Source organism: Stegodyphus dumicola, chromosome 10 (assembly GCF_044657685.1).
Source record: "Stegodyphus dumicola isolate Sdum_Otavi_A_Nest chromosome 10, ASM4465768v1".
NCBI classification, from domain to species: domain Eukaryota; kingdom Metazoa; phylum Arthropoda; class Arachnida; order Araneae; family Eresidae; genus Stegodyphus; species Stegodyphus dumicola.
Genome location: NC_140777.1, coordinates 59,267,358 through 59,283,686, shown reverse-complemented (window position 1 = coordinate 59,283,686; position 16,329 = coordinate 59,267,358). Strand labels below are relative to the sequence as shown.

The 16,329-nt window shown below is 32.0% G+C and overlaps 2 protein-coding genes across 2 annotated transcripts in view; one reads left to right on the top strand and one right to left on the bottom strand.

Moving 5' to 3' along the window:
* Elp2 (elongator complex protein 2) overlaps positions 1-12,264 on the top strand; it is an 81,104-nt gene extending 68,840 nt beyond the window's left edge. Inside the window, 4 exon segments of the mRNA XM_035367738.2 lie at positions 2,762-2,880; positions 6,394-6,518; positions 10,512-10,607; positions 12,039-12,264. Coding sequence (XP_035223629.2) covers positions 2,762-2,880; positions 6,394-6,518; positions 10,512-10,607; positions 12,039-12,195 — 497 coding nt within the window. The 3' untranslated portion in view covers positions 12,196-12,264.
* An 83-nt stretch (positions 12,265-12,347) lies between these two features.
* The window catches only part of LOC118196311 (protein Loquacious-like), a 98,890-nt gene continuing 94,908 nt past the window's right edge, over positions 12,348-16,329 (bottom strand). Inside the window, exon 7 of the mRNA XM_035367739.2 lies at positions 12,348-14,746. The gene's annotated coding sequence lies outside the window, so the exon portion shown is untranslated. The remainder of the gene's footprint in view (positions 14,747-16,329) is intronic.

The following is a 16,329-nucleotide window of genomic DNA, read 5'->3' as shown; positions in this document are numbered from 1 at the left end:
ATTAATGTTTCAGAAGTTCATACCCCTGTGGCAGGAGATTTAAACTGAGTATTCAACTTAATGCTGATCACCGAGTTCTTTGAACTGGTTTTCAAGCTACTACATTAGAACTATTTAACTGGCAATACAAACACATGTCAAGTGAAAATCAAATAAAGATTTCTTTTTGCATTCACTTTTAGTGAGCTACAAAGGATTGACTTAAGATTCAGCTTATGTACAATAAGTCTTATTTAAAACTACGGCTGGTAAACTGCATTATTTTTAAATTTATAAAACATTTTCTATGACACAACTGAACAGAGATAGTAACACTTAGACAGGGACAGTAGTGATATGGTGCAAGTTCTAATAGTCTTACAAATGAGATCAATCTCATGCCTACTATTAAATTTACATAACTTTCCAGTCTGAATAAATATTATGATAAGAGCTAAGAAGAACAACATAGAGCTTAAGTCAGATCTGACTGTAAAAGATTAATTGTCGCAAGTTTTTTTAAATATTAAATTAGCATAAAGACAATACCTGTGTGACTTCACAAGTACAAAAGTCATGCTTATACAATATCACAGATTCCTGTCTTTTTCTTGACTTTAATGAACTTTTAAAACATGATGTGCATCATAATTTTAATTACAGCTATGATGCAATATTGTTGTTATAAGCTGAATTCAGCAAATAAATGTTATGTTACTGTGTCATCTTTCTTCTCTTTCTAAAATTTGAAAAAAATACATTATTATTAGATTCAATGGTAGGTCAGTCAGAAAGCTTATTGCTCTACTACATACATATGTTCCGTCTAAGACTATTTGAATGACACTGTGTGGCAACACTTCAGACACCTTTATCGCGTGACGTAGCGGCTTCCCCGAGGCAAGTTTAGTTTTTCTGATAATCAGTTGCAAACATGTCTCGACAGCTGCAAATAGCGTCCAAATTGGAAATGTGTGCAGTGAATCGTTTTTTGTGGGCAAAAAGGTGCAACTGCACTGAAATTTATGGGCAGTTGCATGAAGTGTATGATGAAAATGCAATGTCAGGTCAAGCTATCACAAAATGGTGCAACATGTTTGAGATGGACGTACAGATATTGACGACGCTGAGCGCAAGGGAAGACCATCAATTACAACAAATTCGGAAATCCCTGTTTGCATGAATGAATGCATTCTTGCAAACAGACGATAACGATAGATGAAATCTCAAATGAACTGGATATTTCTCATAGAAGTGTTCGTAAAATTATTGCCGATCATCTTAAATTTCGTAAAGCTTGTGCTTGATGAGTGCCACATCTATTGATAAAGGAACATAAAGGAAAGCGTTTTGAAAGAGCATTGCATTTCTGCAATGTTATCAAATGGAAGAAAATGAGTTTTGGGAAAAATTGTGACTGGAGATGAAACTTGGATTCACCACTTCTCACCTGAAACAAAACGGAGCTCGCTCGATTGGAAACATTGCAGTTCCCTGATAAGAACAAAGTGTCGAACTGTTCCATCTGCAAAAAAGGTGATGATGATGCTGTTTTTCGACAGAGAAGGCGTTGTGCATACAGAGTTCCTGCCGAAGGGTGCCACAATTAATGCATTTTCTTATTGTGAAATACTAAAACGATTGTGACAATCACTTAAAAATCGACGGCCATGTAAACTGTCGACTGCCATTGTGCTGCAAGATCGCATGCAGCAAAACAAACATGTGACCCTCAGAAAAAGCTTAGATGGGAAGTATGGAATCACCCTCCTTATAGCCCAGACCTTTGACCTTCTGACTTCCATGTGTTTGGTCTCATGAAACAAGAATTTTCAAAGCGACGGTACCATTCGGATGCCGAAGTGAAAGCTGCAGTCCAACAATGGTTATCAGACATTGGACAGGATTTCTTTGCAGAAGGCATCGAAAAACTTGTACCATGCCTCAACAAATGCTTAAATAATGGAGATAATTATGTTGAAAAGTAGATTTTGAATGGAAGATATAAATAAGGTTATTGTAAAATTTTGCTCCTTTTTTGTCTTCTTAGGCAATGCAACTAACTTTTTGACTGACCCTTGTATTTGTTTTATGTCACAGTGTTCTCAATCATAATGGAAGGCTTTCTAGTAGTTAATTAGTGATCATTTTAAAATAGATTAACCCATTTGAGGAAAAGTCTGTACTTACAAACATTGGTAACCTTGGTAAAATCCTACTTTTTAATCTATAGCTATCTAGCGTGATTAATATTTAAATTTGCTTATTTAAGCTAAAAAGAAAAATTTCTTTTCTTTTCTTTTTTTTTAAGCCAATTTGTGACATCAGAAACACAGTTAATGGAATCATATGCTTGCTACTTCCTGATGAGACCTATGTGTGATTTCAATGTTCATCTAGTTTCATTTTGCTTTTCCTATTTAAAATAAATTTTGCTTTTTCCTATTTAAAATAAAAGAAATTTGTAAATTTTCCGTTTATTGCTGTCTGGTATTGCTGTTTGCTTTGGCATTCATATTTTTCTGTTCCATCATAAGTAATTCTGTTTTGTCATGTATTTTACTATTTATTCACACTTTTATTGTTTTTATTTTTGAATTTATGCATTTTTAATGACTGACAGACTGATTTTGGGTGAAAGAAACCGATATTAAATATTTCCTTGTAGCATAAATAAGCAAATTTAAATCTTTATTAACTACATTTGCAATTTATGCACATTTTAAAATCAGTTATTATATTACATTCTTTTTTGTTATCTGTATATGTTACATTTCTGTAGCACCACCATACAGAAAAATAGCAAGTCTGGATAAAAAAAGTGTACATTCAAGAATTATTTGGAGTTGCTCATGGAGTTTTGATAACTTGTACTTTGTTACTGCTTCACGAGATAAAAAGGTATTTAAACTTAATTTTCTTTCATTTTTCTATGATAAGAGAATATTCTGTTCTCAATCATAAAAAGGACAAAAAAAAAAAAAAAAAAAAAAAAAAAAAATCTGTGTGGATGCACTCAGCTAATCAGTGTTTACATTTACAGATTATCAAGTGTTGTCTTACTTTTTTATACATTCGCTATATTACTTGTAATGAAGAACAAAGTGTCAAAATATTTAATCAGATTTATACTTATGTTCAAATTAGGCTGCTGTGTAGTTCTTCATTAGAATAAATCCACTAGTAGCTGTTATAAAACAAAAACTTTTATTTTCACAATTTACATATATGCACTCTTACAGTTCTTCACTTGATTACATAGTTCCTTTCGTTTCACTACCCAGTTCAAAACTAAAACAAAACAACTGCTTCATTTCTATGCTGTGCTATAAGCTGACTAGATAGAGCTTCATTTCTCTATCTAGTCAGCTTATAGTCTGTAAGATTATGTATGTTTGGGATGTAAACTGATAAAGATATCCAGATATCTTCTGTAAAAATTGTAATTACTTGGAGTTGTTTAAAAAAAATTTCAAATTTTTGGTTTTGTTAAGTTACCCATTTTAACTATTATTTATTGTACTTTAGTTATTGTTTTCCAGTGTTGGCAGTGACATCCGCATCTTGGATTTATTTTCCATTTTTTAATTTTCTTATTCTCATTCTTCTACAGTTCATACCATAGCGAGTTTCAGGCATTCACTTATTCAATTCGTTAAAGAATCAGGAGCTTACCAGTGTAACAGATTGTATTGAGTTATTTATTTATAGCATAGCACAAGAGGGCTGTCTAATGTTCATCTCAGAGTTTTACATCCCTCCTTCCCTAACCCCAACCTCATGAGAAGAATTTTGGATCTGAAATTTTTAAATGTTGTATTCTACGAACACATCAAAATGCATTGCTTCCAACTGTCCCAGCTGTACCGTGAGAATCTCGGTCTCTCAGTAGATCACTAAATCTTCTAGTTTTCAATTTTTAGCCTCTATTTGGGAAGTTATGTTTTTCTCTCTCAGCAACAAGTGAAATTTAAATTGTGCAAATTTTATTCTTTACCATTGTGATTTTCAGTATTATTTTTCTTATCGATCACTCCTTGGTCGGCATCGTGCGTCAAATGTTCAGCTCTTATGTGTCTGTACAGTTGGCATTTCATGTCAGAAAAGAGTAAAATTGCATCATTGAAACTGAAACTGCCTCTATTTACAAGTCTTATTATGATCATTAATTATTTTTTTGTATTTCTGAATATTGCTAAACGTTGGCACAACTAATCGCAAATTTTTTACAGTGAGATTTGCCGGTTGAATGGAAAACATAATCATTTTGTATTTTCCCTAATTTCACTTTCTTTAGTTATTGTCACACTTCAAAGCAGCATTTATGCTTAAGTCCGATGGCAATCAATAAAGTAGCCAAGAAATCTTTTTGACAAAGCAATAAAATAATTTGCAGTAAATGATATTTCAATGTGTTTTTTATGCTCTAATGTTCAAGAAGATTTATAAAGCTGTTTTCATGATAATGATGTAAAACTATTTTTCAAAATATTTTTTCAAGCTGTTACTTATCTTAAATACCTCAAAGCAATAGATTTGATATATATAATGTCAAAGAGAATTAATTTAAAATTTGGTGCATTGCTTGGAAAATTAGTTATCAGTGAATGGGATATCACATGTATGGACCCTCCAGGACGTCAAGCAAAAAACTGCTTGCTGATTTAGGAAAAAACATTTGTTAATGTTCAGTAATAAAAAAATGCTTTATTTGGATAAAAAATTCAGAGAAAAAAAAAAATCTGGGCAAGAACAGGTTAAATTTTATTTTATTTGAACTGTCTCAATTTACTGTGTGTAGTGTAGAACCTTATGTGCATATTCATTAATGTTTAACCCATTAATATTTATTTAATTTTGTTTAACATAAATACATGGCATATTATTAAGTTTGCCTGCACAGTACTATGTATCGTATTTAAAAGTAGTTAAATAAAAGCTAAATTAAAGCTATTCTTACCTGCTCAGGATTTCCTCAATTTAAAAATCTAAAATAATTTTTAAATAAAACTAACCAAAGAACATAAAATTTAGAATACCTGGTTAAAAATTAATGTCTTTTATATTAGTTGAGTAATTTTACAAATAGTTGAACAACTTGACTCATGTGTTCTAAAGCTAATTTAAGTCACTTTGGAGTTCTTTTATAAAGTGCTGTTGTACAGCTTTAAAACCTCCCAAACACCCAGTTTTTGGTGAGAGAACCTTCCAGTTTTTCATACTCCAAGCTTGGCAGCTATGACAGTAATTGTCCATGCATTTTTAAGAATCAGATGGAATATGAGTATTATGGATGTCTGTTTTTCTCTGAAGAAAACTATTGTATTCTTATTTTTTAGATGACCACAGTCACAAACATTCATGCTTGTAGGAATTACAGATTTAGGAGATAGAATACAAGTATTTTTTATCTCTTTTTCTCCTACCCCACCTTGTGGAAGGACATTTGGATCCATAGTTTCCAAATGTCCTCATTTTTCAATATCATGATCACAAATATCCATGCTTAATTAGGGATTTGAAACTGAAATCAATAACACCCATGGAACAGTTTTTAAGCTGTAGCCAATCAGAGAAGGTAAAATTGTGCAAGCATAAATGTGCCACCAGCTCGGCTGACTCATCAACTGGATGCCAGTTCTCTTTTCCTTCATTGTAATTGGTTAGTTCTTGTACCAAACTGGTATTAAATTGAACGTTAGAACATTAAATGAAAATACTCAAATGAGTTTCTGTAACAGAGCAATGGCTGGTTGCCTAAAAATAGACATTTGGCTTATGCCAGCTGTGACCATAAAGACTTCATCTGATTGTTCCCTTCCTTTACGTTTGCCATTCATATATCTAATTAAATTCCACACCAACATTTCTGTTTGGCATCAGGTGGTGCCTCTCTGACTGAAAAATGCCATAAAAGTATTAGGTAGTTTGAGAATAAAGTTTTCTAAAATATACAGGGTCGGATTAAGATTTTAGATAGGCCCTAAGGACTTATAAAATTTTGATACCCCACATACATTTATGTCAATCTATTCTCCCATTCCTTTTGTCTTGATTTTGATTTAAGTCCATGATAAAATGAAAAATTTTTGTGCTTGCTCCTTGCCCAAGTGCCTAAGTATCTATTGCGTGTCCGCTTTCCTTGATAGCAAGCACATGCTTATTTTACGTAATGATTAATATAGCTCTGAGTATATATCATATTTATAGTTGAATTGAGGCAGTTTTAAAATATCTCCATATTAATGATAATTTTCAATAGTTGTTTAACAATGATTATCAAGGTTTCAGTATATTTTGAAGCTTTTACCTCTTAAATATCAAAATAATTTAAGCTATATTTTAAGTCTCGTTTTATGTAGGTATTATTTTCTTTCAATGGCTTGATAAATGCTTATGCATTTCATTATGTAGGTTGCAATATGGGAGAAAAACAACAGTTCAGACGGAATATCTATCTCTCTATGTCTACAACCTTTAGAAGTTGAAGATTCTGCAACTGCTGTAACATTTGCTCCATGTTTTACAGTTAACAATAAGTATGATTAATTATTTTGGGCACATTAACATGTTATATTGTTTTACAGGTATATATACAGTGGATGGACAAAAATATGGAAACACCTTGTGAAATGCATGTTTGAAAAGAAAGATTGATTTTAATGAAATATGTAGGTGGCGCTGGCGTTTTTGACTACTGACGCCACCTATACAACTTTGTAAATGTGCTAAACAGTTCAGTTGTTCTCGGAGTACTGTTATGTGAGGTTGTCATCGCATTATGTCAGAGTTAATAGACTTCGAACGTGGGCAAATCATTGGAGCACGTATGGTAGGTGCTTCCGTAAGCAAGGTAGCCGAGATGTTTAGTGTTTCAAGAGGTACTGTATCGAAGATTTATTCCGCATATTTGAAAAACGGAAAAACATCATCTGCTAAATCACAGCGCGGACGAAAGTGTGTCCTGAGTGATCGTGACAGACGATCATTAAGGGCAATTGTGACGAAAAATAAGAAGACCACAGCTGCAAAAGTTACTGCTGAAATGAATGTTGTGTTACCGAACCCTGTGAGTACCAAAACAATTAGAAGGGAGCTTCATAAACAGGGAATTGCTGGCCGTGCTGCAATTGAGAAGCCACTCATCAGTGATGCTAATGCCCGTAACAGGAAAAGGTGGTGTTTAAGTCATAAAGCCTGGACTATAGAGCAGTGGAAGTGAGTAATATGGTCTGACGAGTCTTCTTTCACATTGTTTCCCACTTCTGGCCGAGTTTACGTTTGGAGAATGCCATCTGAAGCTTATAATACAGACTGCTTGTTGCCAAGAGTGAAACATGGCAGGGGTTCTGTTATGGTTTGGGCAGCCATATCGTGGTTCTCTGCTAGCCCCATGATAACTGTGTCAGGGCACATGACTGCCAAGACATATGTGAACATTTTCACTGATCAAGTTCATCCCATGGTACAAACTTTGTTCCCCGATGGTGATGGTGTCTTCCAAGACGACAAAGCCCCTGTTCACACAGCTCACATTGTCCAGGACTGGTTTTCTGAGCACGAGGATGAGTTGTCCCATCTTCCCTGGCCACCACACCTAAATATTATCGAACCTTTGTGGTCTACATTGGAATGGAAAGTGCGTTCTCGTTATCCACCGCCAACATCGTTATCTGAACTTGCCACCGTTTTGCAGGAAGAATTTAATAATATTTCCTTGTCAAACATACAGGAACTGTATTTATCTATTCCGAGAAGACTGCAAGCTGTTTTGCCAATGGGTTTCCTACACCATATTAAGCAAATAAATATGTTTTTTTAAAGGTGTTTCCATATTTTTGTCCAACCCCTGTATATATATATATATATATTTACAAAATTATATTGATTATATTATCTCTTAAGATTAATTATAATAGAATGATCTGAAAAGAGTGTATCTATACTTAGTAAGTTCTATTTCGAAAGATGTTTTTAAGTAACTTAAATGTAAATGTAGTAATAATGTGAATGTAATGTGCAGTAGTGGCCAAAATTCTGGACACTTTTGGAAATTTTTATGTTTTTGAATTTTGTATGCTTACAGAAAATGTTACGCTTCGCAAAATGCAAACTTGTATATATCATTTTAAAGAGAATTTATTACTAAATTCAATACAAAACACAAAATTCAATTATTTGCAATACAAAAAAAGTTATATGTTCTTTAATATAAATAAAAAACACAGTTACGAAGTGGTTTGTAATGTCTAGCTTTGCTGGCCAATCACTCTTCTCGTTCTGAGAACCAATCAAATGTTAGTAACTGCCAGTCATCATGTTTACACTTGAAACAATTCATTATTTTGCTTTGTTCTGTAGAAGGAGGACCTGTTTCTTACACACTGCAATTACAAGTAGGAATTTTTGTAAAGATTTTTAATATTTAGTCAAGAAGCAATGACATAATATTATTGTGTTACGAGAAAGTGGCCTTTCCTATGCTGAAATTGCAAGATAGGTGGGTGATTCAGTGAGTACATCTGGAGTCCGAAAGTTTTGTTTACAATATCAGGAGACAAATTCAATAAAAAACAAAGAAGGAAAAGGCCAAAAAAGGTGCACCACATCTATTGGTGACAGAAGAATAAAAAGACTATGTCTCCAAGATAGAAAAATGTCATCAGTGGCCATCAGAAGTGATCTGAATGATGCTGGTGTTTCTATCAGTTCAAGAACAATCAGGAGAAGATTAACAGATGTTGGACTGAGAGGTAGAATTCCATGAAAAAAGCCTTATCTTAATTTTCAGCAACGAAAAAAAAAAGACTACAGTGGGCAAAGGAACACATTAATTGGACAGATGATCAGTGGTTACAAGTTATATGGAGTGATGTAACTAAGATATCGTTATTCGGTAGTGACGGGCGAAAATATGTAAGACGTAGAATAGAAGAAGAGCTACATCCTGACTGCATTAAAGCAACTGTGAAGAACCCAGTTAGTGTTATGATTTGGTCATGCATGTCAGCAGATGGTATTGGTCGCCTTCATGTCATCGATGGGACACTGAATGCCAGAAAATACATTGACACTATTCTAGAACCAAAACTTCTATCTTCCATCAGAGATCTCTTTCTCAACAATGCTTCGTTTATTTTTCAGCAGGATTCTGCTCCTTGTCACACGGCCAAAATATTGAAAGAGTGGTTTTGTACAAAGAGCATTAAATTGTTGCCATGGCCAGGAAACAGTCCTGACCTCAATCCTATTGAAAATTTGTGGCACCATTTGAAAACTCTTGTCCGAATGAGGCGCCCATCAAATAAAAGGTAACTAATTGAGGCTATAATTGTTTCCTGGCATCATGTAATAACGAAAGAAGAGGTTAAAACTCTTGTCAGCTCAATGAAACATCGATGTGAAGCTGTAATCAAAAGTAAAGGGTACCCTACTAAGTACTGATAACTCACTGCAATCATCACTGTCTAATGTATATCGATAACTATTATCGTTTAACTTTTTTTGTATTGCAAATAATTGAATTTTGTGTTTTGAATTGAATTCAGTAATAAATTCTCTTTAAAATGATATATACAAGTTTGCATTTTGCGAAACGTAACATTTTCTGTAAGCATACAAAATTCAAAATCATAAAAATTTCCAAAAGTGTCCACAATTTTGGCTACCACTGTATATATATATATATATATGTAATCAGGCCTGTATCACCTGAGGTCTCTATTAACCAAGCCAGTAAGTGATTTAAGAAACAATGGATAAAATATAGTAATATCAAAAAGAGTACAATGAAAACATATTTGTGAATTTTCTCAGAGATAGTCTTTTTGCTTTGCTTGTTGGTATTGAGCCATTCAGTGGCTTTTACATTAAGGTAAAAAATTTAGTTTATATGTGGTACAAATAAAAGCAGTCCTAAATGGCAATGAATTCATAGGTATGTTTCAAAGGATAAAAGGACTGTGCTTCAGAATAAATGTAGAAAACGGAAAATCTAGTTAGTAAAAAAAGGTGTTTGTTGAAATATTAGTTGTTGTACCTGTGCACTTATTTTCAGAATTTCAAATAAACAGTTTCAGAAAAGTTTTTGATTATCTGAGGTGTTTTATTTCGGATAATCAAGGTTCTTCTGCTACAATAAATAATAAGTTTAAAAAAAATCCATGATTATTTAAAATTTAATGCTTATGAATTTCAGTTTTTGGTCTTTACTGATAATTTTTCAGCAGCTTAATGCGCAAAAATACAAAGCATGATTATATTTTGTTTTTAAAACAATTTTTTTGTAATTATTTACATATATATACAGTACAAAGTCTTTAATCCGGAGTCGTCGGGACTTCGGCGATTCCTGATTAGGGGTTTTTCCGGATTATAGATCTTTCATTTAAATCCGGTAAGATGGCACGCAGAAATTATACAATTAAAAATGTGAAACCGTAATGAAAGTCTAATATTTAAATTTTAATGTTGAAAATTAAACTTTTTCTTCCTGAGCAGTATTTTCTGATCTATGGCTTTCCTAATTATAGGTATTTAATAGCTATAGGACTGGAGAATGGTTGTATAGTTTTAACTAGCTGGAATAGTATTGAAGGGTGGAGCATCTTTCGGAGATTGCAACAAAAGTATCCTTTATCACCTAATATTTTTATATAATATTTTGTGAATGTATATGTGTGTGTATATATACATATATTCATGTGTGTACAAAAAATCAGAATATTACAGTACAGTACACGAGGATGTTAAGACATTTTTAGAATGATTTCACAGCTGTTTAATTAATGTTTAAAATGCAAAGAGTATTTATTTTAATATTTGATATGATAATGTTTTTTTCTGGCTACGAGTTCACATCATGATTTCCATGACAGAAGGGTTTTTCATAAAATTTCCGAGAGCATTAATTTTTATTCCTCTTTCTTTACTTCCAACAGTCCATCTATCACAGGAGTTTGCACTTACAAAGAGTGCCTTTTGACTTACTATAGTCTATATGTGAAATATCAGGCTGCTTCGCAGGAATATGTTGAAAATGTATATATGCAACCATGTCAGTCTTCATTTTTTCTGAAAGAATGTAGGGACACTTTTCGAAGTATTACCTGTTGCTTTTTCTAGATGAAATTTCACTCTTTGAAACTCAGTGGGAAAAAGAAATTGAATTTCTTCTAAAATAACAGATGTAGAACTTTCTCTTGATAGTATGCTGAGTTAATTTTAATATTTTTCCCCCTGCTCTTCTTAGTTTTAATTCCCCATTGTAAGAGAATGCTTCGACAATCATAAAACTATTACTGAAATTTTCTTTGCATTGATCAAACGAGGTTCATACAATTTTTCTCTTTATTTTAAATAACAGATAAACCTTTTTTTGTTACAGACACTTAGATAAACTCATGCTTTTTAGAGGGTCACAATATATTTCCATTTGTCTCTTGCTAAGCAGTTTTCATACAGGGGTACTACAAATATTTTTGGTTTGAGCAGAAGCTGTGAAAATTATGTTTTTTGCTTTCTTAAGTTGTAAATCTTGGTTTACTTTTACATTTATTGTTGCTACAATTGTATTTAAAGATTCTATGACAGATGTATGTGTTGGCCGTTTTTTTTTTTTTTTTTTTTTTCCCCTTCTTTTTGTGACCAACAATTTAACATAAGGAACAATGGTAAATATATGTACTTCTTTCAGGTATTTTTGTAGTCTTCTTTCCATGCCGAAGTAATGATTGACAGTTTTCTCTTTCCAGTTAATAATGTTGCTTATTTTGCACCTGGAAATTTTAATACCATGCATTTCAAAATGTTTTTTAATAGGAATATTTCTCTTTGTAAAAGCATGTAACATTTTGAAAGGCAAATAAATTTAAGGTAGCAGTCGGTTTCTCATTTAAAATAAGTTATTGCCAGAAATTTTTATTACAAAACATTTGCTATTTTTTAATTCCTTATCAAAATCATTCTAAAAATGTGTTAATTACCATCTGTATATTTATTTTCAAATGCTGAAATACACAAAACTATAGAAAAATATATAACCTTAATTTGAATTATAGTATTGCTCATCATTTAACCGTTAACAGACTAAAATTTTCTCCTACTAAAGGAGAGGCTGGATTGAAGGAAAGGAGGTCTAATTTTTTGCAGTTAGCAAGCTGCAGTACTGATCATCATGTAAAAATTTACAGTATTTTTATTAATTCTGTATCATAAACTTAGATGCCCATATATATTTATTTATACAAATTTTATTGTTTGAATAAATTTTTTAATACATTTGAATTTTTCTGTCACTTTTATCTACATATGTTTCCAAGTGCGCATCATGAATAATTATTGCTAAAAATTATTCAAATTGAAAGATATTTATTTTTAAAATTCAGTACATTTATTGCCAGAGTTTGGCTACAACATATTATTATTCTACAGTTATAATACACAACATAAAAACAAATTTACGTACACCGCCTTTGAGTCGCATAAAAAATAATTTAATTTGGAAGATCACAAATAAGTCAATAACTATGTAACTACATTTAAACACACATATCACAACACAATGCCTTGTTTCTTTGGCCTTCCTTCTTTCTATGCATCAGCCATTCAAACCTCTTTGATCACCCCCTACTTCCAAAGACTGAAATCTGATTTTTTAAAGCAGAGGTTCCCAATGAGAAGAAAAAGATCGAGTATCTTTGAATGAGGCAATTTAAAAATTAAATTAAGCAATTTTATTCCAAATATGAAAAAAAAAAAGGGGGGGTTACTACATCAAGAGCAGTCATCACAGTCATCAAAATCAAACTTTAATATCTCGTTTCTTCTCCCTCAGGCCAGATTATATCATACCTATATTACTTATAAAACTAAAAATTTTTCATTCATTTTTATGATAGATAATGCAGTATTGGAGCAGCCACCACACTTAGTTGCTAAAATTGGCAAGCTTAAATTATCCAATCTGAAATACGTAGATTGCAAACTTATGTAGTGGTCAGTTTAACAAGGAGGTAACTTCCAAATAATTCTTTTCAACATGTGAGAATTTTCCTGTTAACATATATGAACCAGAAAAAAGATTAGATGGGCTGCATGTATGCTGTTTGCAAAAAGATATGAGAACTAATTCATCAGATATATAAAAATTTTCATATGGATATTGGTAAAAGGAAACATGCCCTGCACTCCTATATTGGAAAGCTGTTATTGGAATCCATGAATATGAGAAAACAACAGAATTATAGTTTTCCTTTTGCTGCTATCATTACAAGCTTGCTTCAGTTAATGGACCAAGGAGTAACTCCAAATGAGTTTTGAGAGGGATGAAAACATCATATATTTTTCAACTACATAATTGCATAGAAATAAAGAATAATATAAAAAAATCCAAATGTGCTTTCAGTAAATGCATGTTAAAAAAATAACTGGATTTTTTAAAAATATCTGGATAGGTTATAGTTACAATTAGTTCAAATATTTGAATTCTGTTGTAACCAAATGTGTATTAAATATCTCCACAACAATGTTCGCATTAATTAGAATTAATACAGACATGCCGAATGTTAATATGTAATTTATACAGTAAAAATTAAGAAAATTACTTTGTATGTTGAAACTACTAGAAAAGGAATATTGTTTATTTTTCAGAATATAAAAAAAAAAAAAAAAAAATGGTCTTGTTATGGGATTCATATCAATAAATTGAATTTGTTTTATTTTAATTAATATAGATGCAGCTTTTTGTTTAGATACAAAAATTTATTGTTCAATTATGTCAGAAGAAAGTGAGTTTTGTATTTTAATTTATAAGGGGGAGGGAATTTTACTTTAAATATATCAGAAAATTAAATAATTAGATAAGTGTCTCAAGAAAAATAAATTTTCATTTTTACTTGAGACACTAATTTAATTATTTCATTTTTTGCAAATATCTATAATTTTCTTGGTCCACTATATAGAGATTCCTACAAATTGTGAAATTGACAGAAGAATGAAATGGGATGATGAAAAGATTGCTATGGTTATTTCTAATTCTTTTCATGATGGCAAGAGAATAAAATCTGATGTGGATACCATGACTTCCTTGTATGGGCTATTAAATTATACACATTTCTTGCTGCATTTCATTTAAACTAATTTCCTCAGTTCCCAAGAGGAACATTGGAAGAACAAAACCGGGTGAACAAAAGCCCGCAACTTCAGAAGATCGAAAGTATCAGCAGTAGATAAGGCTACAGCGAGCTAGAGCTGAATTAATAATAGAAGTAAAGTGAAATTACATATATTTAGGAAGTTCATTGAGAGTGAGAACACCTAGCATGTCTGGGTAACTTAACGAAGAATCAGCACAAAATATATTTCAAATAATAAATGCAAGGGAACATAAAATGAATGAAATGCTAATACGAAAATGCAAATACACTTAATAAAATAAAAATGATCACGTGAATACAGTTTACCAGTAAACTAAATTTTAGAGGGGGGAACTGATTATTTTTAAAATTTTCAGAACTTATCACTAAAGTGCTAGGGATAAAGTATGGTAATATCTAAGAGATTGTGTGACACTTTCATTTACTTTATAATTAGTTAGACTTAAATTTACTTATTTGTAGTCAAAGTACAAATGAAATACTTGTGTTAAAAATAAAACTCATTGGAAGTAGTAAGATTCAATTCAGTGTGAGCAGAGAAGTGAAAATGGCCAATCTGACCTGAAGCCTGGAATGCTACATGCATCAGATTTCCTGTGACAATCCAGCATCTGAAAAATAAAATAATAAAAAAATATATATTTAAATAAAAAAAAAATAACTGGAATTTTAGATACAAAATGAAAAATTTGAAAGAATTAGATCCAATATATAAATATATGGCAACCAAAAAATCTTTAATTAATTATAATTATGCAAAAAAACATTAAATTGGAATAGATCTTGGGATGAAAATTTGTCGGTTTTGGTTGTTACTGGACATAGGTTCCTCGTCTTCAGGTGACAAAATATTTTTTTAAAAAAATAGGAAGTGCTACAACTACTTTATATGGAAATCAACAGGTAATAAAAGTGAAAATAAGCATAGCACCATCTATAAAGGAAAACAGTAAAGAAACATGAAAAAGTTTACTTTTTAAAATTTTGAAACTGACTGAATAATAACTGAAGTGTTTATTCAGAGTGAGAACAGAGTTGTCAACTCTCCTGATTTCCGACCATAATCCCGTCAACCGAGTTTTCAACATATTTCTTCCAATTTTCTTTTATTCTTAAAATTTCTCATGATTTTTTATGTAGCTTCATTATTTGCACTCAAAAAAGTCATTTTGGGCATCGCAAAGTGCTTATTGTTCTCTAGCTACATATAAAAAACTAATGTTATTTCATCAGCGAAATATGGCACATTTCTACTTTGTGCACGAGAGTCCGAAAACATAGTGTTCCAGTTCTCCAATGAGAATCAAGCAGAGCTGCGGGCCATCTTTCATATATTAGGCAATGAGCACAACATAAGATCGAGGTTATTTATTTCTACTTTGTGCATGAGAGTCCGAAAACATAGTGTTCCAGTTCTCCAATGAAAATCAAGTGCAGCTGCGGGCCATCTTTCATATATTAGGCAATGAGCACAACGTAAGATCGAAGTTGTTTATTTCATTTGTCTCACCAGTGGGCAGCATAAAGAAAGTGGGGGCCCTAAGCTATAGCTTGTGTAGCCTATATGTAAATTCTGCACCGTTTGTGTGCTTCCCAGAAACAGTTTAAGAAACTGCCATCTTTTGTCTTAGTAATGTCTGCAGAAAATGTAAAATACTTGTGTACTTCAAAAATCGTACATAGAAGACTTTCCTACTATTATTTCGTCAAAAAAGTGTATGCTATTATGTGTATAGTTTGTCATTGCGATTTTTCGATTTTACAGGGTGGAAGGGCCGATGTTCTTAAAGATGTGCATACACAACAACAATGTGAGTTGTATCGGGGGGTGGGGAATTTTTTGGGTGTGTGTGGAAACAAAAGACCCAAAAGTTACTAATGCAGAATGCCTGTTTTCTGCCTTTTTAATGGAGCACAAACTGCCACTGATTGCATCGAATCATGCTGCAGCATTTTTTAGAAAAATGTTTCCCAACAGTTAAATCCAAGTGCAAGGACAAAAACATCTGCAATTGTAGAAGTTGGTATGAAAAATACATCTTCAGTTACTGATTGCATTAAAACAGTTCGATTCTGCCTGTCTACAGATGGAAGCAATAATACTCATGCAAAACTATATCCAATTTTTTTTGTTCTTTCTTTCTTTCTTTTTTTTTTTTTTTTTTTTTCCTCCTTTTAAATCCAGATTCTTCAG